Source organism: Mus musculus, chromosome 17 (assembly GCF_000001635.26).
Source record: "Mus musculus strain C57BL/6J chromosome 17, GRCm38.p6 C57BL/6J".
In the NCBI taxonomy this organism is placed as follows: domain Eukaryota; kingdom Metazoa; phylum Chordata; class Mammalia; order Rodentia; family Muridae; genus Mus; species Mus musculus.
The window spans coordinates 49,455,515-49,478,533 of NC_000083.6; the positions used below are offsets into that span (position 1 = coordinate 49,455,515).

General features: G+C 49.8%; 1 protein-coding gene across 14 annotated transcripts in view; it reads right to left on the reverse strand.

The window, feature by feature from the left end:
- Positions 1-507: 507 nt before the first annotated feature.
- Positions 508-23,019, reverse strand: part of Daam2 (dishevelled associated activator of morphogenesis 2) — a 108,438-nt gene continuing 85,926 nt past the window's right edge. For 10 of the 14 annotated variants that reach the window (XM_006525090.4, XM_006525083.4, XM_011246706.3 and 7 more), the window contains 12 exons: positions 20,934-21,041; positions 18,655-18,738; positions 17,772-17,878; positions 16,449-16,533; positions 14,146-14,252; positions 13,859-13,947; positions 8,949-9,117; positions 8,412-8,519; positions 6,627-6,687; positions 5,093-5,224; positions 3,539-3,709; positions 508-3,233 (listed from right to left, as the gene is read on the reverse strand). In XM_006525090.4, the coding sequence (XP_006525153.1) occupies positions 3,012-3,233; positions 3,539-3,709; positions 5,093-5,224; positions 6,627-6,687; positions 8,412-8,519; positions 8,949-9,117; positions 13,859-13,947; positions 14,146-14,252; positions 16,449-16,533; positions 17,772-17,878; positions 18,655-18,738; positions 20,934-21,041 (1,443 nt within the window). In that variant the 3' untranslated portion in view covers positions 508-3,011. Of the gene's footprint in view, positions 3,234-3,538; positions 3,710-5,092; positions 5,225-6,626; positions 6,688-8,411; positions 8,520-8,948; positions 9,118-13,858; positions 13,948-14,145; positions 14,253-16,448; positions 16,534-17,771; positions 17,879-18,594; positions 18,739-18,864; positions 21,042-23,019 lie in introns of those variants that run through there. The other 4 variants (NM_001008231.2, NM_001379372.1, XR_385382.4 and 1 more) reach the window with 4 other exon arrangements.

Consider the following 23,019-nt stretch of genomic DNA (forward strand, 5'->3'; position numbering starts at 1 on the left):
CCACATTCTAAGACACTCCCTAAAGGATGGGCAGGGGGTGGAGAAGGACCCTAGAAAGGCCAAAGGACATAGTCTCTGCACCCAGAGGCAAATCCAGAATGTACCATCCTAAGGCAATTGAATAGATAGGAGTCCCAGACTCAGCTGTAGCTATCACAAGTGCTCTGAGCTAAGGCCTGGGAAGCAGAGACTCCTAGTTGACGCACCCCAAACAGTGGCCTGGCATGGCAGCTTCTCTCAGATGGAGGAGATGCCCTTTGCTCTGTACAGAGGTATGTATGGTGATGGATGCTTAGCCATCGGCTCTTTAAAAGATGAACAGGTTCCCGTGACAGAGTTTCCGACTCAAGCTAGCCACATAACCTCAAATGGCTTGCAAGTTTCCAGAAAATGTACGCTGGCACTTATGGAACTGGGAGGAGCTTGCTCCAGCCTACCACTGGCTCTGCCCATTCCAGCACAGCCCACAACCTGAGTCCACACGGGAAGAAAAGTTTCTAGGCAGGCTAGGGGTGGGGATGGATTTAATATTTTTTTTAAGTATTACAATATATTCTTATAAAAGGGTGCTGGTAAAAAGAACGCTGTAGAGTTTTGTACATATAGACCTTGCTTGTCTTCTGCAGCAGCTGGTGAGAGCAGCCTTGGCATGAAGGTTGGCAGATATCCTGGGGAGGGGAGGTTGTTGCAGCTCCCCAGTTGGTGGCAATAGGAGTGGATAGGGAGAGCCCATGCCTGTATCCACCCACCTGGAGAGTTGTCCTTCCAACCCCTGAACAAACTTCCATCCTGGGAGGGAAATTGCTGCTGCTGAGACAGGGTGTGTTGGCTGGACTATGAGTTTTACATTGTGCACAAGACTAGCTGGAGGGGTTGGCCCATAGGCGGCAGGAAGGTTGGGTGGATATTTGGGAGTAGACTTCATCATTTAACGTTGAGGACCAGCCTATCCACCTCCACTGAGCACCATTCACTTCCTGCTGAGTCACCCACAACAGTCCATGGTCCAAAGCACTGTTGGAATCTGGTTACAAAGGCACACAGTACCAGAACCACTGGGAAGCTATAGAAAATAATAAATAGAGAAGGCAGAATTCTTTGGGGGCGAGAAGGCTGGGCTCTGGAGAGATGCCAGGCAGCTTTTCTGAAGAGCCAACATGTCCCTTCAACAACTTCCATCTTCCTTATTTCTCCTGGTGCGTGTGGGAAGACTAGGCCCAGCCATGCCTGTCCGGTGGCAGTATATAGTCCATCCCTGTCCCCTGGCCCTCGCATGGTAGCCTGACATCCCAGCCAGTTTCAGAGAGGATTTGAAGATGTCCAGCACCAGCCTTTACATTCTCATAGCTTGCTTCCTGAAGGGTGGGGTGGGGTGGGGGCAAGGATGGAGAGGTTCTTTGAGTGTGCAGATGAGCGTTAAAGCCCTCCTCCATAGCCATTCTTAGAAGTCTTTTGTGCTCTTAGGCTTGCTTCTTCACACCATACTGGCCAGGCCTCCACTTGCTGAGATCCCTTTCAAACCAATGCACGCACCCAGCTTAGCCCCGTGTCTCTCCTCCCCACAACTACTATGGCCCCATCCCCCTGGGAAGCTCCTGTAGGAAGACAAGCAGTTACAGAACCAAGACCGAGCAGCCCACAGTCACTAGCAACAACCTTGATCAAGTCAGTGGGTTAGAGAGAAGAGCCAGGAGCTGGTGGATGGTAATCAGGCAAGATGGGTCTCAAGATGAGAGGGAATAGGGGTGCATTTAACAATAAACCTACATGGAGTTGATCCTACCGTGCTCCATTTAGAAATGTGACTAGATGTAGCAGTGCCACCCAACCAATACCATCAACACAGCTGAAGATGGGTGGACAGGACAGAAGATGAGTGTGAAAAGGGGGCCAGAATGACCCCATGCGGCGAGACTGAGGAAGGGAACAGCACAAATGTAGGGGCAGACCCTGGAGTGAGCTCTTCTCAGGCCCCCTGTCTAACTGTCTCCCTCGGAGTGACAGTTAAATATGGGGGGTAGTTCTAGCCCTCACGAACAATTTCCCAAGGCCAGCTGCAGCCTAGTGTTGGGAGCTCCCTGTGACCTGCAGGTGGAGACTGGGGCCACTGTAGCACACCAAGGGTCAGCTGAGAGCGATGGTAGATGGGGTACTCTCAGGCGAGTGAAGCATTCTAGTGCTACCTTCTGGTGGGGACCTGAGGTCTCTCTCCAAGACAGTGGTCAGGTTACCTTGGGGTTTGCCTTGGGGCCTATGCCTGAGTCTGGTGAGGTGACGACAGTCTTTCTTGGACACTCCTTACCAGAGCCACACTATAAGCTGATGGTGAGCCAGAGTTCTGGGAATCGGAGAGGAATGTGGAGACCAGAAATCAGTAAATGGGATGGAGGTAGCCGGGGAAGAAGTGAGGCCCTAGGACTTGGTGTAGGAAAAAGGCACAGACAGATAACTAATTCACTTGCTGGCCCTGGTCCTGTTTTTCTGGAACAGACTAGAGCTTATCTAGCTAGAACACATAACCCCCTGGTTCCCATCCCAGATCCATGTTCCGTTGAGCTGTCTTTTCAGATAGGAGCCTACTGCTTGCTGGCTCTCAGGTTCCACTCCATCACCATATACTTAATGTACAAAATGTTGGGACAAGAATGTCTCCTGGGTCTTAAACAGCTCTGTGCCAACATGAGGTGTGGAGAACAGTGTCACCCAGCCTGGGAGGGCCTATCAGGGATGCCCAAGCTAGTCTTAGAGAAGGATGGCCAGGAGGGGGAGGGGCACAGACAGAGACGTACAGAACAAGGATGAAAGTGGGTAATATACAGGAGACAAGCAAAGACCCCTCTTTCAGTGCGGGAGACACCCGGTCTAGCCGCATACGACACCCAGGACCCAGCCCAGGGCTCCGACACCCAGTTTTCCAAAATCACTTAAGTCATTGCTTTTACTATTCAACTCCTTTCTTCTAATCCCTGTCTCCAGGCTTGCTGGTCTGTGGTTAGTCCCCAGTCTCCAAGTCAATAATTTAGCCTGTTTATGGCCCGCTCGCGGGTGACCTCCGGAACCTGGCTCCCGGGCCGCTTCCGGTTGCGCTTGAACTTGCTTAAGTCCTTATCGAAAACTTCTCCAGAGCGCAGGGCTGACACTAGGTCATCAAACTCGCCGCTCTCCTCCAGGGCGCCGCCAGCCAAGACCTTCCTCTGCCTCTGCCATCTCTCTTTCTCACGCTGTTCCTTCAACTGGGAGTGGAAAGGAGAGGCGTCTCAAGGACACAGGCAAGCTTCCGGCAGCCCTCTTGGATGCTATCCCAGCTCGTGGCAACCCCTACCCTGGGCATACTTCCTGACAGGGACCACTCTTTCTTTTCCCAAGATGTCCCATTCTCCCCACCTTACATGGTCTCTCCCAAGTTAGGAGTTGTCTCTTCCAGGGCTAATGGCATCCTGGAAAGTGCCCGTCTCCTGTTTTACCTCCCAGACTCTAAGCAGCATTCCCCCAACACCCACTTCTGCTGCATCCTGTCCCCTGCCAGGCCCCGGCTCACCATGAATTCCATACGTGCTCTCCGCTCATCTTCCTCCTTCCTCCTCCGCATGGCCTCCAGGTCCTGCCGGGCCTCCAAGAAGGCCTGCAGGAAGGTGTCGAAGATGCCAAAGAATTCATCCGGTTGCATCTTACTCTCCTGCTCTCCGAAATGTGTCAGTGCCTTGGCAAACTGTGAAAGACATGGGTGGAGGCATAATGAGCCCAAGCCTGCTGCCTGTTTGCTTCCAGCTGAGCCCAGTCCAAACTGGGGGCTTGTAGCCTCCGAGACAGGTGGTTTGAACCCTAGGGTTCACCAATGGAAACTTTACAATCATTGGCTATTCATTCCTTGTCTACCCTGTTACTACCCCCACCCCAAAAAACCATGAGGACTGACTTCTGGATAAATAGGTTGAGACTACTTGACAGTCTACCTTTGTGCCACTTCTGGGTCTTTTTATATTGTAGATATGGGATCAGGAGATGTTGACCAGGGCAAGACATTTCTAACGTCAGGACCTCCCTGTCTGGAATGGGAAAGGCTCTCACAGGACACCTAGTCACTGGGGGACTCAGGGGATGGGTTACCTGCTTATCCCCTCTGAGACTCAACTTTTTCATCTGTCAAATGGAGATCAGCTTCCTGATGCTATTGTGAGAGTGAAGTGGAGTGACAGAAAGAAGCAGCTGACTCTACTTGGAGCAGACACTGCCCTCTGACTCTGTCTTAGCATAGCTCACAATATCATCTAGGAAACATATCACTACACGTATAGTCCTCCTGGACCAGAGGCTTGTGCATCTTCTGGAAGTTTGCTGGAAATGCTAGCTGTCTAGCCCCACCCTGGGTCTCCTGAATAAGAACCTCACCCATGGGTCCATACGCATCCACACAGAGGCAAGCTCAAGGTTGAGTTGGGCTCCCATGATGTTCACCCAAGTGACCAAAACCCTCTGATTCTCAGTGTTCACATCTGTTGAATGGGACTATAAACTTTCAGCAAACCCATAAGGTAGGTAGGCTAGGGATTGTGAAACACTGGTGGTGGGCTGGGGTGGGGCTTCTCCAGTAAAGTGCTTGCCATGCAAACACTGTGACCCGAGTGTGATCTCAAGCACTTCAAGTCTGGGTGTGTTGGTGTGATCTCAACTCTGGGGAGATAGAGGAAGATCTCTGAGACTTGTTGGCCAGCCAGTCTCCTCTAATCATTGAGCCCCAGGTCCTAGTGAGAGAATCTGTTGCAAAAAATAAGGCAGTCAGATCCCGAGGAATGAGAGCAGAGGTTGACTTCTGGCCTCCATATAAATGTATACAGGATCACACACACACATGTGTAAAAATAAAATTTAATAATGATGCTTATGGTGTCTGACTGCCTAAGAAGTGGATTGGGATATCTGCAGTGTGAGGCTGTCATTGACTGCCTTGGGGGGAGGGAGGAGGTGGGAATTCTCTAGGGTCTGAGGCTCTGGGTTTGTCTGTGTCCACAGTAGGACCAGGTGAAGATGCCAGCTCTAGAAAGGGATGTATTGAGGAGCAGTGCGGTCAGAGTGGGCACTGGGCCATCTTTACCTTGTCCCTGGCCTCATTCAGCTGGTCCTCCAGCTCTGAGAAGCTGAAGCTAGACACTGTGATGAAGTCACTCATGACAGGGACGAACTTGTCATTGGGGTCTCGTGCCTGGTGTCTCTGATATTCCAACTCCTGCGAAGGGAGAACAAAGCACGTTTTAGACAGATGGGGCTCAGGGGCTACAGCGTGCCTCTTGGCACTCACAGGATGTCACACAAGCCTTCGGGGAAAGCTGACACCACGCCTGGGGTTTTAATTATAAAGGTAACCAGGACTTGGAGAATTGTCGGTCTATACAGCCATTTGCACCTTTCCCTTGCCTATCACCACCACTGTGTTGTGGGCAGCAATCTACATTCCAAATAGCACTTTCCAGGACTGTCAAAATGGAAGCAACCACCCATGGCAGACACAGAAGGCCCATGGGAATTCTCCAGTTCTCCAGTGTGAGGGACAGGGACATGTTGGGGATGTCCTAGAGAGCATATCAGCTATGAAGACAGGAAAACAGCAATGGCTGCCACAGGGCCAGAGCCTGCTGCCAGGATCCAGCCTTTGTGCCCTCTCACTAGTCCTCAACTGAGATCCTAAGGTGAAACAAGGATGTGGGATCTTGCAGGTGGATGCACACTTGTGACATTATGAGATAATGTTGTCATCTACAAAGTGCACACTTGGAAGTGCACAACCAAGTGTAGGAAAATATCATCGTAAAAAATTCTCATGTCTTAAGTAAGTTTGTGGTTTTGTGTCAGCCCTATGCATAGCTCTCCTGGGTTACATATGGCCTACAGGTAATGGGTTGGACACTCCTGTCAAGTGACTAGGTTATAAGGCTTTTGTGAATGGGTTTAGTGGCCCTATACAAGAGTCCCAGAGAAGTCTGTCCTTTGTAGAAGGTGAGGACACAGTGGCAAGGTGCTACCTATGAGAACCAGGCCCTCACTGGACATTGGTCCTGCCAGGACTTCGATCTCGAATGACCCACCCTGCAATATTATAAGAGGTAAATATCTTTTGTTCATACGAGCTATTCCGTTGATTTGTTTGAGCCACCTCAAAGGACTAAGATACCAAAGTCCCCATCAATGGACAAGCCCTCAGAGCCTCTACCAGCTCAGGCATGAAGGGAAGGAATGTAAGGAAGAATATCTCAGGGGGGTGAAGTTCCCCATTGCCACACTGATAGACACCCTCTGAAGCCTCCTCATTCACTATGATCAAACATGAGCACATGACAGCTTTAGGGTTAAGTCCAATATGTGAACATATCCCACTCATTGCTCAGACAGCCCCTCTTTGAGGGTCTGAAGGTAAACCCCAAGTAGGTGAAGAACTTTTCCTGAAGGCTTTCTCCACTACTGTTGTCTCCCCCTCCCATTCAGGAGCCCTGGGTCATCAAAATGTACCACACAGGGCTTCCTCCATCGGAGATGTGTGTGTCTTGGGTTGGGGGTGGGCACTGGACCCAGTGATAGACTAACATTGCCTTTTTCCTCGGACAGTTTTCTCACCAAGCCTGGCATGCACTCACCACTTCCACTGCTCGGAGGCCTCTCCTGAGAATGCTCACCTCCTTCTCCAGCTCTGCCAGGCTGTGGGAGACAGGGAGGGGCAGAACCTATCAGCTCTGGAAGTGAGGGGCCATGGGATGGTTCAGAGAAAGAGCACCATGAAGCACCATGGCCTTGAGTCCTAGCCCCCGCTTAGGCCCCTGACATGTGGCTTGTGGCTGTGGCACGGCACTGCCCTGCCCTGTGTGCCTGTTGGCAATTCTGTAAAGTGTCAGTAGAAAGCTTCACTCCATAGGTCCTTCCAGATGTTGTGTCTCACAAAGCTCGTGTGTGTGTGTGTGTGTGTGTGTGTGTGTGTGTGTGTGTGTGCATGTGTGTGTGCGCAAAAGCATGTGGAAGTCAGCAGACACTGGGGTCAATTCTTAGGAGCCGTCTAGTATTTTATTGTTGTTTTGTGTTTTTAATTTTATTTTGGTTTTGGCTTGGGTTCTAGGTATGGCACTCAGACCCTCCTGTTACCTGTGGAACTATCTCCCAAGCCCTGTCAAAAGCTTCCTCCCCCTGGTGTCTGGCTTGGGTTTCTTTCTTTCCATTACAATTAGGCAGTGTCTGCTATCATTTAACAGCATGTGGATGGTATTTGGAGGTAGAGTTTTGGAGGGATAATTTTGATATGATGAGGTCAGTTATGATGGTGGAGCCTCCAAGATGGCACCGTGACATTTCATTGTCTGTCATAGCCTGGGATGCCGCTGCCATGCTATAGTAGCAGCTCTTAGGCTTCCAGTTCCACAGAGCCATGTGTCAAATACACTTCAAATTTCTATAAGTTGCTAAGTCTCTGGTGTTTTGTTATAGCACAGAGTATCTCACATAAGGTTTGATGGCTGTTACCCTTAGTGCTTCTGTTTTTCACAGACCACAGATTAAGACTCATGACCTTAGCAGATGCTATAGATGTCCTGTCCACTATGGTTCAGGAGCCCCATTCTTCCATCTGACTGGGCTTTTTAAAAAATGTGCTTATTTTAAAGTTTTCTCTCTCTCTCTCTCTCTCTCTCTCTCTCTCTCTCTCTCTCTCTCTCTCTCTCTCTCTCCCTCTCTCTCTCCCTTCCTTCCCTCCCTCCCTCCTTCCTTCTCTCTCTCTTCCTCCCTCCCTCCCTCCCCCCTCTGTGTGTGTGTGTGTGTGTGTGTGTGTGTGTGTGTGTGTGTGCTGCCTACATATAGGTCTGTGCTCCACATGTGTGCCGGTGTCTGAGGAGGCCAGAAGAGGCCAGAGGGCATTAGATCCCCTGGAACTGAAATTGTTGATGGTTGTGAGCTGTCATGTGGATGGTGGGGATTGAACTGGGGTCCTCTGGAAAAGCATCCAGTGCTCTTAACCTCTGAGCCATCTCTCCAGTACCCATATGAGCATTTTTTACCTCTGCCTTTTAGAGTTATAGCCACCACCTCCCTCCAGGCTACTTAGCCAGTGTGCTGCATGGCTAGCCCACTCCCTAATGCCCACCATGGAATAACCAGAGAGGGTGTTCTATGCTGCCTCCCTGTTAGGCTTAAGTTCCATTTGCCCAGAATGCAATTGTCTCAATTATTGCTTCTGTTAGTGTCATTCTTTCTGTGCATGGTTCACTTCTCCATTCTTTTGGTATTTCCAGAATCACCATTGAAACACCGTCTCTGACTGCTTCTCCTAAAAGCATACCCCGAGACCCTGCTCATTCCAAGCATCCCCTCAAATGGTGGTGGTGGTGGGGAGCCAGCTGGTGTGGCCACGAGGAAGGAAGGGTTGAGGGACTGCTTACTTGACTTTGGCAGCTTCTGATAGGTGCTTTAGCTCTGAGGGCATGTTCAGGATATCTGGGAAGTGCTTCTCCAGGATCATGATCAGGTAATGAAGCAGAGAGATGTTCCTGTGGGTGACAGTTGTGTCATGGGACTGGAGAGTGGAGGGGGGGGGCAGAGGAAACCAGAGGGAGTGTGGAGGAAAGGCAAAAGCAATGACTGGGCCAGAGAGAGAGTGGCTCAGTGGCTGAGAGGGCTTTATGCTCTTCCAGAGGACCTGAGTTTAGGTCTGAGCACTCACAAATGCCACTAACTCCAGTGCCAGGGCATCCAATACCCTCTGCTGGCCCCGACCAACAACTCTACCCATGCACACTGCACATGTGTGTGTGAGAGCATATGTGCAAATGTGTGTTTACACACACACATTCACACACTATAATAATTCTTTAAAATATCTAAGAATGAGCCAGAATGGAGAGGTAGAAAGGAGTCAGAGGAGAGAGGGAGAGTCTCAGATGGGGTGAGACAGGACGAGGAAGTTCATTGGTCCCCACCTGTCAATGCTGGACTTGGTGTCAGCGATCTTGTTGAGACTGGCTACCCGGAAGCCATAGGCACCGCCACGCTGCCCCTTGTTCATGAAGTTGCCGATGGCTAGGACCACCTCCAGCATTTGCTTCAGGCGCTGGCTGAGAGTCAGCTCCCGGGAGGCCAGCAGGATGGCTGAGAGAAGAGAACAGCGCGGGTTGCTGCAGACAGAGCCAGGGCAGCAGGCTCTGCCTCTCCTCTGGCTCTCCAGGAGATTGATGCAAGGGGCTACCTTTCCAGGCAGAGACTATGCACTCCGGTCCTGATTCCTCCATGTCTCCCCCTCCACACCTTCAGGACAAAGCTAGTGTGGCTCCAGAGTAGACAACCGCATAGAAGGGTTTAGAATATCTTGTCATGCACATAAAGGTTATTATATTTTTCGTGAAAACATACTTGAATATGGCAATTTCCCTAGACCTAATAAAGTTTGTGCTTTCTGAATATTTTTATTAAGGGATGTTTGACACATTTTGAAATTCTATATTGTATGTTCATGTGGATACATACGTGTATGGATGTGCATGGATGCGCACATTGTATGTGGAGGTCAGAGGACAATCTAAGGGTACCATTCTCAGGGGACAGCAGCATCTGTGCTCAGAGATAACAGTAAGAGGACTAAACCACCCAGTTGTCTCTGCCTCTGCTGGTCTGACGATTCCTGAAGATGCTCATTATGAAGATAAAACAATAGCCTTTGGGGCTTGAAAGATGATGCCCCCAGTGGGTGGGAGCACTTGTTATGAAAGCCAGAGGACCTGAGTTCAAATCCTCAGCACCAATGGAAAAGGCCATGAGAGAGAGGGGAGCAGCCAGGCAAGAGGATCCTGGGAGCTTACTAACCAGACAGTGCAGCTCAGAGGATTAGCTTTAGGTACAGTGATGGACTGTGTCTCCAAAAGCAAGGTTGAGAAAGAGAGGAGGGCACCTCATGTCTGAGGTTCCTCTGGCCTCTGCATGCACGCTCATGAGGGTGCATTGTACATACATATGTGCCCATGCCACATATACACATACAGACACATACACACAGACACACACACACAGCAAACACAAATACATTATCACATAAAAAGGAAAACCTCAGAAAAAAGTTTGCAGGAAATTTCAAAGACAAGTTAAAAAACTAAGTAGTCATGAAGAAGATATTATAAAAATAAGAAATAAGTGTGAGTTGTCCAGAAAGTCTTTAGATCACACATATCCCACATAGGCACATTCTATGGACTAAAACCAACCCTGTTGTGAATGCACACTTAGATTGTTCCCAGCGTGCATGCACACACACACACACACACGTGTGTGTGTGTGTGTGTGTGTGTGTGTACATGTGTGAGCGTTCATATAGAGGCTGGAGACTGACATGAGGTGTGTCTTCCTCAATCACCCTCCACCTTGTTTTTGAGACACCTTTCCTCTTGAACATGAACCTTGCCCCTTCAGCTAGGCTAGCTGGCCTGGGAGCCTCGGGGATCTGTCAATCAGCATCCACTGCACTGGGTTACAGGTGTGCCACCAAGCCCAGCTCTCAGGATTTGGAAATGTGAGTTCTGGAGTCAGGTCCTCATGCTTATACTGCAAGCCTTTTACCAATTTGCCGTCTCCCCAGCTCTCCCAGCCCAGTGTTTTCAAAACTACAAACCAGAACGCGTAAATTGCCTTGTAGTGGAATAAAATGCAGCGCTGAAAACTGAATATCCACCCTCCACATGTAGCTCTAGGGAGAATCCAAACCCAGAATGCTAAGCTGTTGTACAGCACTAACCTCCAAGTCCCCCAAGACCACTGTCTTCAGTTTAGTGATAGTTGCTTGTGAATGATAGTCCCCACTGGATTTATTGACTGTTGGTGCTCCCACACAGGAGGAGGGAGCAGCCAGGGTCCTGGAACTCCCATTCATGTATCTATCCATGCCCCCAGATGCCTGTGTGTAATTTTGACCTAATTGTTGCATGACCTTGAGGTCTGGGGGCAGGGTATGGGGACCTAGAGTATATAAACTGGAGAAGATTTGGGAAGGGGCTCCGTTTATACAGCCATGGGGATGCCAGCATCCATACTGGGCTCAGACCTTCCAGTGGGACTGCTTTGCAGTCCCCTCACACTCCCAAGGGGGAGCTATTTGTCACTGGGGTCCTAGCAAATGCTAAGGCACACATTGCCTAGCTCAACAGCCACCACCACCTTGGGGGGGGGGGGTGGATTCTTAAGGCATAAACCGAAAAAAAAAAGCAATGGAAAAATCACTCATAAAACACCATTCCATTTATAGAAAATTCAAAATAGAAAGGCTCATCCAGACATCAAGCTATCTCTGAAGTGGAGTGAGAAAAGCTTCCCTTGGAGGGTGACATTATTTGAATGTTTGGAAGGAGGACATAAAGAAGAGCTGGAGCCAGGTGGCGGCGGCTCATGCCTTTAATCCGCCCACGCACTTGGGAGGCCGAGGCAGGAGAGTCTCTGTGAGTTTGATACCAGCTTGGCCTACATAGTAGGTTTGAGGACAGTCAGGCTATGTAGAGAGATCCCGGATCAGGGGTCAGGGGGAGGGGGCTTGGCTGATGAACGGCTCAGCCGTTACGGTGGAATCTCACAAGCAAAGGATGGGAAGGGAAACACAGACAGAGCCTGAGCACATTCAGCTTCTTGACCTGAGTTGATTACACGGACAGGAAGGGGAGAGACTTACGAATCACCTAGAATGAACAGTTATAGTCGGTGTGTGCCATATTTCAATAAAAAAGTTCATTTTCCAAAAAAAAAAAAAAAAAGTAAATAAAACCTACTTGCAAAAATTCCTCTGCAATTTTACACGGCTGGGGATAGTTTTTCTAAGGTTGATGAGCTGTTTGAAAAATCTACAAAGGGATAGCCTTTAAAAAATGCTAAAAATGTTGGCAAAACAGAAAATGATAAGAGTTGAGAGGAAATCAGGAGATGAGAAAACTCCCATCTGCAGAGCTGACATTTCAGACATTCGCAAGAATAATGCGTGCATGAATGCATTCATAAAGATATTACACTTGCCGGCACATTCACCCAGGCTATATTTAGTGCATCTACTTGTAATGAGAATTGGTGATTTTGGTGTGCTCAGCATTGAATGTATTCATAGGGAGAATATATTCAAAGGGGAATTGGGAAATTTGTCAAACCCGGAAAACCACATTGAAGCAACTTCCCCCGGAGCCCCATCTGGGGGACGAGAGGTGGGTGTCAGTAGCTCAGCACCCAGCTGAGGTGGGCTCTGTCTTAGCTACTTCAGGAATACTTCTGAGAGACCTAGAAGCTCAACTCCTCACATGGCTTATGTGTGTATGCCTTCAGGCACCGCTCCCCAGCCCTTCAAGGATAGCAGCCATCCCTAGTGGACAGATGTCTTTTGGATCTCAGCTATAGAAGTTTGATATCCCCCAAATATTTTGTTCTCTCCAGCATGTCTTTCTCCGTGCAGCTTGATATTAAAGACACTTTATGGCCCATCCTGGCTGAGTCTTAGAGTTTAGGTACTTGCTCCTTCGAGTAACGAACAGTCTAAGACGAAACCTTTCCAGTGCCTAAGCTACTCTGGTTCCATAGTTCCAAATGGCCACCACACACATTTGCTTGACTTGAGATGCATAATTAGTGAACCACCCACACCCTAGCCTTAATGCTTGCAGCAAAAAGAGGGTATAGATGATAATAAGGCCTTGCCCACCACCGGGGCAAGAAGATGCCACAGAGATGATTGATCTATTCTTTATTACAATCTGCAGGTCCCTTGTTGCATGCATCTGTGTGTACATGCCAAACACTGCTTTCTTTATCTCTACAAACTCCTACTGCAGAAATCCCAAGGCAGCCTTTGAGAAAGCCCCAGCCTGCTCTCTGAACTAGGCATCTCCGAGAATGTCCAACAGGGGGCGCCTATGTCCTGCTATGCCCCAGCAGGGGGCGCCTATGTTCTGCTATACACCTAGCCTGATACCCTGAGCCTCCCAGACAGTCTCTTGTTTTGTTTGTTTGTTGTGTTTTGTTCTGCCCTGTAAGTCTTGTCCTTACTCCAAGTGAGCCCCCGATCAGTTTCTCCTGCTTCTGCCTTGCTAGGTGCACATATCTGTCTACCATCCTGCCCTCCAGTGTTCCCACCACTTCCTGAGCCCTGCTCCTCTGTTGTCCTCACAGGCAGCCCCAAGGATATACTCTCTGACACAGTGAGTGACTAGGGGACAGGAGGAAGGGTATCAATTGGAAAGACAGCAAACATCTACACTGCTACAGCATTCCTCAAGGATCTCAGAAATGGCAATGGTGATAGAGGAGGTCTGTATCCCCCAGACACCTCTAGGGACCTCCCGATGAGCTCACATTTAAGCAGACATGCCAGTTGAGTTTGTGAACCTAGTGCTTCTTAAGTAGGACAGAATGGATGACTCTGGGCATGCCAGGCCCCAAGAAGGATGCTGGCTATATTCCTATTTACACACACACACACACACACACACACACACACACACACACACCTCTTGGGAGCCAATCCCAGGGCAAAGGAAAGCATCATGTGATTGGCATGTAAGCCAACCTAGACAAGAACATTTCTCTATAATAATTATAGTTCCAAGCTGGTGGTGTGCACCCTCCTATAGTCCCATCACTTGGAAAGCAGAGGCAGGAAGATTAGGAGTTCAAGGCCAGCCTCAGCTACCTAGTAAGCTGGAAGCCTAGACCACATGAAACCCTGATGAAAAATCTAAATGTCATAGTTTTACATGTTACACTTGATTTGGGCACCTCTCTGGGGTTAGGGGAAGGCAGATATTTCCCTCTGCCCCATCGATCAATCCCCAGATACGTCCACTCTCCAGGTGTGCACTGCAGGCTCCAGCCCTACCTTCTACTTTGGGCTTGGCCTCAGCCAGGCGTTCCTGGAACTTCTTCTTGAAGAACAGGGCCTGTAGCCGTTGCTGGTAATGGTCGATCCTGTGGACAGGGTGGACAAAGTCACAGGTGAGCCCATGGCTCCAAGGTAGCCCCAGATTTTTCTTGGGCTATTCTTCCCTCCCTTTCCTTGGCCAGAGCTGCTGCCTGAATCCCATTTCTCCTGCTATACCTGGTGCCCTACTGTCAGAGCTGGGCCCTGAACCTCCTCTTTCCTGCCGTGCCCCGTTCCCAACTGACCTGCTCATTTCATAGAGGAAGCGATCTGCACGCGCCATCCTCTCAATCTCATGTTTGTGCTCTTCTAGGAGATCAATGTCGCTCTTCTCGGGGATGAACTTGAGAAGCTGCAAAGAGCGGGCGCGAGTCATACGGGAAGCAGATGGATGCACAGTCCATTCAACATAGAGACGTTCATGCACTGCCTCTGCTCAGTATGAGGAGGGGCCTGCTGAGGCAGGAGGATTCAGGGCCAGCCTGGGCTACATACCAAACTTTGAGGGTAGCTTAGGTTACATAACAAGTTGAAGGCCAACCTCATCTATATACCAACTTCCAGGTAAGCCTGAGTTACCTAGCAAATTGAGGCCAACCTGTTCTACCCATCAGTTTGGAGGTCAGCCTGGCTACGTAGTGAGCTTGGGTATTTTACCCGAGTATGTAAATGCATGTTTGTGCAGTGCCTGTGGGGAACAGAGGAGGGGATCAGGTCCCCTGGAACCAGAGTTACAGAGGTTTGTGAGCCTCCAAGTGGGTGCTGGAAGCTAAACCCTGGTCATCTATATGAGCAGCCTGTGCCTTAACCCCTGAGTCATTGTTGGAAAGTATCCCTCTAGGGTTCACACACACGGGAACCTCCCAATTCACATGTTAATGGCATCTAGCAGGAATGCCTTTGGGGGATAGTTCAGATTAGATGAGGGTACAAGAGTGAGACCCCAGCAATGACATTAGTGGCCTGATAAGAGCAAGAGTTGCATCTGCTCTGTCTCCTGCTGTGATGCCCTCTACCATGCTTTGGTACAGTCTAAGACCTCACAAGGCCCAAGCAGACCCAGCACCGTGCTTTTGGCCTTCCCAGCCTCTAGAGCCATGAGCCAAGTTAACTCTTATTTATAGATTTACTGGTCTCAGGGATTTTGTCATAGCCACAGAACATCACTATGCCCAATTCCCATCTTTTCACTCAACATAACCTTTAAGATTCACGCATGCTGTATACACTGGTTTGTCTTTATCTCCTGCTTAGTAGTATTCCACAGAAGGGATGTACCACAGTCAGTTTATCTACTTCCCTAGTAATGATCAGTTGCGTTGCTCGCCCTCTGGGAGGTTTAATAAATCAAGTTACTATAATTGTGTCTGTGTATGTCTTTTAATATTTATAGTGGCCTCTCTTCAGGATGTACCTAAGTGTGAGATTCCTGGGTAATAGGGCAGACACATGCTTAGCCTTAATATGCATGCCCAATGGCTCTGTAAAGTATGATGAATGGTAATTCCAGTTCTGCTACTCCTTCACCAGTGTGTGGCTGTCAGTCTTTAATTTTAGCTAACAGATGGGAGTATGACGCTCCTCTGCTGTGGTTGGCTGTTTCTCTGGCAACTCCTGACCCTGGGACCTTCCAGGTGCTCACAGGCTGCCAGACACTGTCTTCCATAAAGCGATGGTTCAAGACTTCAGCAACTGCTTCTTTCACGAGTTTCTCACTGATCTGTAGCATTCCTTACCAGGAACACACACCATTTGTTATATGTACTCTTGGAAAATGCTATCTACACTTTGCCTGGCTATCCCCGGAGGGGGGGGGGGACACATTCTCTGATTGACACTGGCTCTTTTTCTTCATTTTTTATATTTTTAAATTTATTTTCATTTATGTGTATGGGTGTTTTGTCGGCATGTATGCCAGTACCATGTGTGTGCCTGGTGCCTACAGAAATAGAAAGAGGGAGTCTGATCTCCTGAAGCTGGCATTATAAGTGACTGTGAGCCAGCATATGGGTACCAGGAAATGAACCTGGGTCCTGTGCAGGCATCGAGTGCTCCTAGCTGCTGAGTCATCCTCCCTTCAGTGGCCCAGCTCATCTCTTGAGATGGAGTCTCATGAAGCCTAGGCTGGCCTCAAGCCCCAGTGTGGGATTATAGATGTGCACCACCACACTCAGTTTCTGTGGACCTCCAGGACTTCGTGCATGCTTGACAACTGTGCTCTTCGTTTTAATCAAGTTCAGTTGGCAGCGTGCATGTTTGCCACTTGCCGGGTCTTTCTTAAAGGACACCATCAATGGATTAACGTGAAGAATAGATGAGGAAATGACCACTGCCACCCCGACTCTTCCTTGAGACCTTGCTGGGACCACGAAGTTCTCTGGTGGTCTGTTCTGTAGGAAAGGCTAATCCAGGAGAGTTTCTCGAAACCTCCTCAGTGCCTTCAGATCTAAGTCTTTTCGACCCCAGGGCTTCAGCCTTTCTGGGATGGGGTAGAAAGCAGCATGGCTGCCCCCAGGTTGGCAGCCTCCCCTCCCCTCAGGGTCCTCACCTGCTCCAGCATGTCCTTAGCGAGGTCTTCTTGTTCATCCATCCGCAAGATGGCCTGCCGTATTTCATCATTAGAAAGCTTCAGCCTATAACGAATCCACCTTGAGCAGTCTGGCCTGGCCCTCGGGACGGCCCCTGGGATTTCTTTCTATACAGTATGGCCTCATCTTCTCCTCTCCAGCCCTCACTTTGAACCTGCTCTCCCGCCTCCTCTACAAAGCCGTCCCAGGCCAACTTCATAATAGAGTCTAATTTTAATAAAGAGGAAATATGATTCACTCCATATATCCAATAATGAGTGTTACAGTTCTCATCGAAGCCTGAGTCCCTGTTGCGTTGCTTGGGCTTCCTCGGAACTGATGAGACACAGGAGATTAAGACAGACAGGCAGAGGCATTCTGACAGTCTCCTTTTCCTCCTCCACCCCTCCCTCCTGCCTCAGATGTGTTCAGCATCTCCACGGGAGGACAGAACAGGGGGCAGCAGAACTCTCCATCTCTGGGAGTACCCAGTTCCCATCCAGCTCCCACTAGCCTTCCAGGATCCCCCCATCTCCCCCCCCCCCCGACCACTCATCCACCTACATAGCTGTTCTCCACCCCTCCAGGTATACAACCACTGAGGACTCTAGGGAACCAGTCACACCCCCCCACTCCCACCCCCATCCCCACCCCCACTCAACTCAATGGAAGAAACTCAGGCCAAGGGACTTGTGGGAGGGCAAAGGGGGCAGATGTCCCAGAGGAGGCCGTAGGCGGCACTAAGAATAGAGCTTGGGGCGGTGCCCTTGACCCTGCCTGGGGGAGGCCCCCACACAGAAGCTGTGCTGTTAACACAGATACTGCTTGTTTGTTCCTAAGCCCAGGGAAATGCTTGCAGGCTGAGATCATGCGGCTCCCAGGCCTAAGCACAGTGGGTCCTCCGTGGGCTTAGGGCAGCTCCGCTGGCTGGCAGATGCTTACTGGAGCTTCATGGCCAGGGCTGTTTCCTGTCTGCAGAGCCTAATGCCGCTGCTTAACATGGGCTTGCGGGGCAGAGGTCTAGATCAGCACCCACCCCTCTCTCCTCCAGGGGATGTCAGAGAACCAGCATCACCACCACCCCCCCCCCCACATTCCTCTACCACCTTTCCCCAGGCCTGCAGCTCGGTGTCTACTACTCAGTTTGTTGTTCGGCAGTGCTCAGAATTAGCCCAGGGCCTGGTGCACGCTGGGCAGGCAGTCACACAAGCACTCTGCCACTGAATTATCCACATCCTAGCCCCTCCACTACCCATTTTGGGCTTTGGGGAGGGTCCCTTTCCCTGCTACAGGTGAGCACCTACTTGGAGAGAAGAATGATACAGTTCTGGGCCCTCCGGCCATCGATGACTGACAGCTCTTTAACCTTGCGGGAGGTTATGTAGATGTCCTCCGTGGAGCCCAGTTCTTTCTGCAAATGATGAGTTACAAAGGGAACCACTGAGGTTGATGTCCCACTCTTCATGCCCACCACCCAGACCCACCCTTCTTTCAATGTGGGGATGCCCCTAACCCAGTGGACGTAAAGAAAGAGAAAGAGAAGATGTGAGAGGCAAGGTGTTTAACCACCAACTCTTAAGAGAGGATGTAGGACCACCCTGGGCTAGAAAAGATGGAGGGTCGTGAAGGGTCCTCCTTCTTAGAGCTCAGCCTCTCTTGGAAAGCCAGGAAAGGAGCGGTCCAAATGGAAGCCATAATTAATCTCTGTGGCTTCAGGCAATATGGTTTGCTTTAGCAGACATCTATACCCACCCAGAGCCTCCCCAAGGGATTCAAACCCTCATAAGGCCATGGTTTCTAACTCCTGGAGACCTCCCGCCTATCTCAGTGTGGCAGGACTAAAGGGTTTTACAAGGCCATATGGAAAAATCAGAGGCAGAATCCATAGTGAATTCACTTCTGGGATACCAGTAGGTAGAAATCAAAGATTCCCAAACCTCCTTCTGTTGGAACCCCCCGGGCTAGAGATGCGGGAGCCTTTCTAGCACACAGCTAGGGACTTCCCCAGAGCACATGTTCCAAGGCACACAACTCCAGGGCCAGCCAGGCACGCCATTGTCTTTGTGGATTTTTTCCCTCTGGAGTTGTGCAGTGCCCAACATGTGTAGTCATGCTGGCAAGCCTTGCCTTGGCACCTGTAGCTGATACCATAGACCTAGAAGCCTTCTCAGTTCTGTGGGCACTCGCCTCCACAGCTGGCAGAGGTCTGCTCGCCGCCCCTCCGTCTCTCACATTTCCTCTCTCTCTCTGGGGCCCCTCCTGCATGCAAGCCTACATGGATGAGTGATAAAGGCTGAAGACTGTGCAGGCAAGCCTTCTCTCATGGACCCAGTTCTGGGCTACAGCCCAAGACAGTGGGTAAGAGACAGAATGTTCAGAGCCCCAAGAGTGACTCACCTGCTGAGAATCATATTAGTTATCAGCTCCTAGGCAGGCAGCAGCCACAGCCATCAGAGAATTAAACATGCACAATGTTAGTCAATAGGCAGGGGACTCGAGAACATCAAGACAAGTGTGGGCTTCCTTGGTAACTGTTCTGTCCTCTGTGTCCCCAGGAACAGGAGACAGGAACCCGGAAAGAGCTGTGGACAGCAGCTCAGGGCAGACATGCACCCACAGAACCCAAAGAAACAAACACCAGGCATACTGTCACTTGGGAACCAGTGAGGCACCCAGTTGGGCCAAGTAGTCCCCAAACATGAGAACTGGGACCCTGATCTTTGGCCAGTAGTTCTTCCTTTGCCTCTGCTGAGAACCTGCTGAGTGGACAGAGGGTGTTCCTCTACCCAGGTGAACTCTGTATCAGTCCATGAACTTGAATCAGAAGCCTGTGATGGTCCCCATCTTTGGGTCAGGAAAAGCAGATGACCTTGAATTTGCCCTTCTCCTTGCCTATCTGATGTCTAAGAGGACTGGGAAGCATGGTTTGTCCTGAGTCTTTCTTCCTGACACTGATGGAGTTGAAGCCATGGGCTCAGACCCTACCTAGAACATAGAGGACTCAGGACCCTTCTCTGCTCCATGGCTCAAGGCCTGGGGCCCTAAGACACAGAGAGGTAGCCAGCAGGTAAATTTCGCTTTTGGCATTACTCCAGTTTGACTTTAGTTCTAGATGCTGATGTGAGCAAGGTCCAGGCGAGCTATGAGGGGTGAGACCAGCAGCAGGAAGCAGGAGAATCAGAGGATTTTAAGACAGACTCACTTCTCAGTAAGTTGGGAGGCCTTAAGCCTCATATGGATTCTTTCCTACATGTCTCCCATCCCAGCTCAGGGTCTTGGAGTCTGGAAAGGCCAGTCCAAAAGCCCAGATAATGACTCACAAGGGAAGGGAGACATGGGCTTGCCCAACCCCGTCCTGCTCAGGACACAGGTGTTCATATAATTCTTCCCAGCTTCTACAGCCTTGACTGCTGCCCATGACCAGGCCAGCTTAACCACAGCATGAGCTAAAATGCTGCTTGGAATTAAGAGCAGAGGATCAGATGTCACAGGCACCCACATTTTTAAATCAAATAAATAATCAGTTATTTTCTCTGGAACCTCAAGACAGGGCTAGAGTGTCAACTCCACACTGCTCCTTTGGCTGGGCCCTACATGACCTTGGCCCTGATGGCCTCATGAAGAGTCATCTCCAGGTCTGGACTTGGTAAAAAGCAGAGTAGGAGACCCTCTGCAGACCTCTTGAAGGCAGGCCTCAGCAACTAGTCACCAACCAGAGCACAGGACCCCTGAGTATACCAGAAATCCTCAAAGCCGGAGTCCTGGGACAAGCAGAGATGAAGAAACAAGCATGCAAACCTTAGAAGACATGCAGAGACAGCAAGGGGCACAGAGCCCCTGATGCTCATCACCAAGTGGATCTGTGGAAGGCCCCCAGGCATGAGAGCTGTATTCAGGTTCCAGGGCCCCACACATCTTCAAAGCCACTCAGTATTGGAAGGTGAGGGGCTGACAATCAGTACCCCTGGTGGTCCCTACAAGTGCTTGTCACTTTAGACCTGTATGTGGCTGCAAAACAACCCCGTACCCTTCCATTCTCTGTGGCTGGAGAAACTGGCCATCACATGCTAGAGACTCAACAGAGCAGAGCAGGGCCTTCCAGGCCCCAGCCCCAGTCTTGATCCCATGAAGTAGCACAGAGCAGCGTCCATCTTCTTCCCTATAGCCTTAACATCTGTGTAGGAAGGTGTGTGTGTGTGTGTGTGTGTGTGTGTGTGTGTGTGTGTCTGTGTCTGTGTCTCTGTGTGTGTGTGTCTGTGTCTGTGTGTCTGTGTGTGTCTGTGTGTGTCTGTGTGTCTGTGTGTCTGTGTGTGTGTGTGTGTATGTCTGTGTGTCTGTGTGTGTACCTGTGTCTCTGTGTATGTGTGTGAGCGTGTACATGCAAATGTGTGTGCGCCTGTGCACACATGTGTGCAAGTCAAGATATGAAAGTCAATATCTAAGAGACCAGAGGGTCCAAATCTTACCTGGTGCCTCTGATATGCCGAGAACATTTTTTCAAAGTCTTCCAGGTCCAGAATCCGAAATACCTGCGAGTCATCAATTTCATTCCACACGGTGCCAGAAACACGCTCCTGAGGTTCAGAGTAAGGAGAAGGATCGTGGTTGGCCTGGCTCTTCTGTGACAGAGCCACCAAGATTTCCCTAACATCACTAATCCCCAAAGGCACATGTTTCAGTGGCCAATGTCTCAGACTTCCAGAAAGGAGTCCAATAACACCACCCCTCTCCAACATCCCTCTTCTACAATACTCTTGGTAGAGACAGAAGACATTTTGTCATCTCTCCCTTTCATGTGAGGCCACATCGAAGTATCTGAGAAATCACTGCAAGGGCTGGAGAGTTGGGGCACCTATTTGACCAAAGGCAATACTCTGAGAGCACCCTGCAGGCCTGTTCTCTTATAGAGTCCCTGAAAGCATTGCAGCTCACATGTATGTGGGATAGTCTGGGCCTGTGCATAGACTACATTTCCTGGATCTGAGATGGTCCTTTTCTTTCCCAATACCTTGTTCCCACTTTTCTCAGTTCCCAGAAAGAGGACATGTGCCAAACTCTGGGACATGCTGGCCCCATGTAGTAACTCTGCTCAGATCAGCAAAACCTATCTCAAGTTCCCGCCGGTCAGAGCCAGGGAAGGTATTTCCATCTTTAATGTTTGCAATGGACCTATAAGTTTACAGTTTCCAGCTCTCAGTTTTGAGGTACCATCCCATTTGCTTGTTTGTTTGTTTGTTTGTTTTTGGAGGACCCTTGTGCTAGGGTCAATAGAAGCCCAAACTGTACTAGTAATCATGTAACAATGTGTTGATGATCCAGAGGATGGGAGTGCAGAGGGCAAACAGAGAATAGAAGAGCACTCCTCATTATGCAGCCCCACCTCCAAGAATCCTCTTCTCATCTAGAACATTAGTCTTTGGGACTAAAATCACCCGGTCACCTACTTGCATCTGTCTAGAGGCCAGCAGGCAACCTCCCTCACACGCCTTCCTACCTCTCCTCCTCAGAGTTGAGAGTGTACCTTTCACTCACTTCTGTTTTCTTAAACTCTGAAAATGGGAGGCTAGGCCAGAGTCAAGAGGGAGGAGACATTCCTGTGGCCTTCCGAGGGCCAGGGACCCTCATGTGGAATGCTGGGCTAGGAAGCTCACAGCAGCAAGGGATACAGGCAACTGGCCAAAGCCAACACAGACAGATTCTTTTCATGGTGGAAACAACCACTGTGTGTGTGTGTGTGTGTGTGTGTGTGTGTGTGTGTGTGTGTGTCCTCATGTGCGAGTGCATTCAGGAGCACACATGTAGGATAGAGGAAGAGACTAGAAAAAGAAAAAGAAACTGGGCTCATGGAAAGGAAGGTCTGAGGCAGAGATAGAGGAAGGGATAGGAACTGAGTCAGGAAGGCAGGGGGAAGAGCTAACTGAAGCAATGGGGCAATCCAGGGACCTAGTGTCTCCTATACAGGGTTTGGGGTAGGGAGGCCCATGAGATTAAAGCTCCTAGTCCTTTGTATTCTTGTGGAGGTCAGAGCAAAGATAGAGTGGCTCAAACACTTGGGTATCCAAAATGGCAGATGAGTCACCCCAATCTTCACTGCTTCCCAAATACAGCTTGTCTCCCACATCTGTCGAGCCTTTCATTCCTTCGTGGAAGCATCCCAGGGCCCAGACCTTTCTCATAATCACCACATCATAACTTTCATCATATTTCCCTAGTATATCCACCTAAATGCTCCAATTTAATTTTTCCAACACTCTTGTCATCTCTAGCCTAGGTTCCTGGGACATGACAATATCATAGAAGCTATTGATGATCTTGTCTGTATTTTCTTGTTGTTGTGTGTATGTGATGTGCATGATGTGTGTTCACAGGGCATTTGTGCACTACAGCATGTGCTTGTGACGGTCAGAGGACAACTCTGTAGAGTCGGTTCTCTCCCTCTCCCTTCACATTAGTTTCTGGGACTGAACCCAGGTCTCTGGGCTTGCACAACAAGCTCTTCACTGGCTGAAACATCCCACCACTCTATTTTCTCAATCCCTGCCACATCCTAAA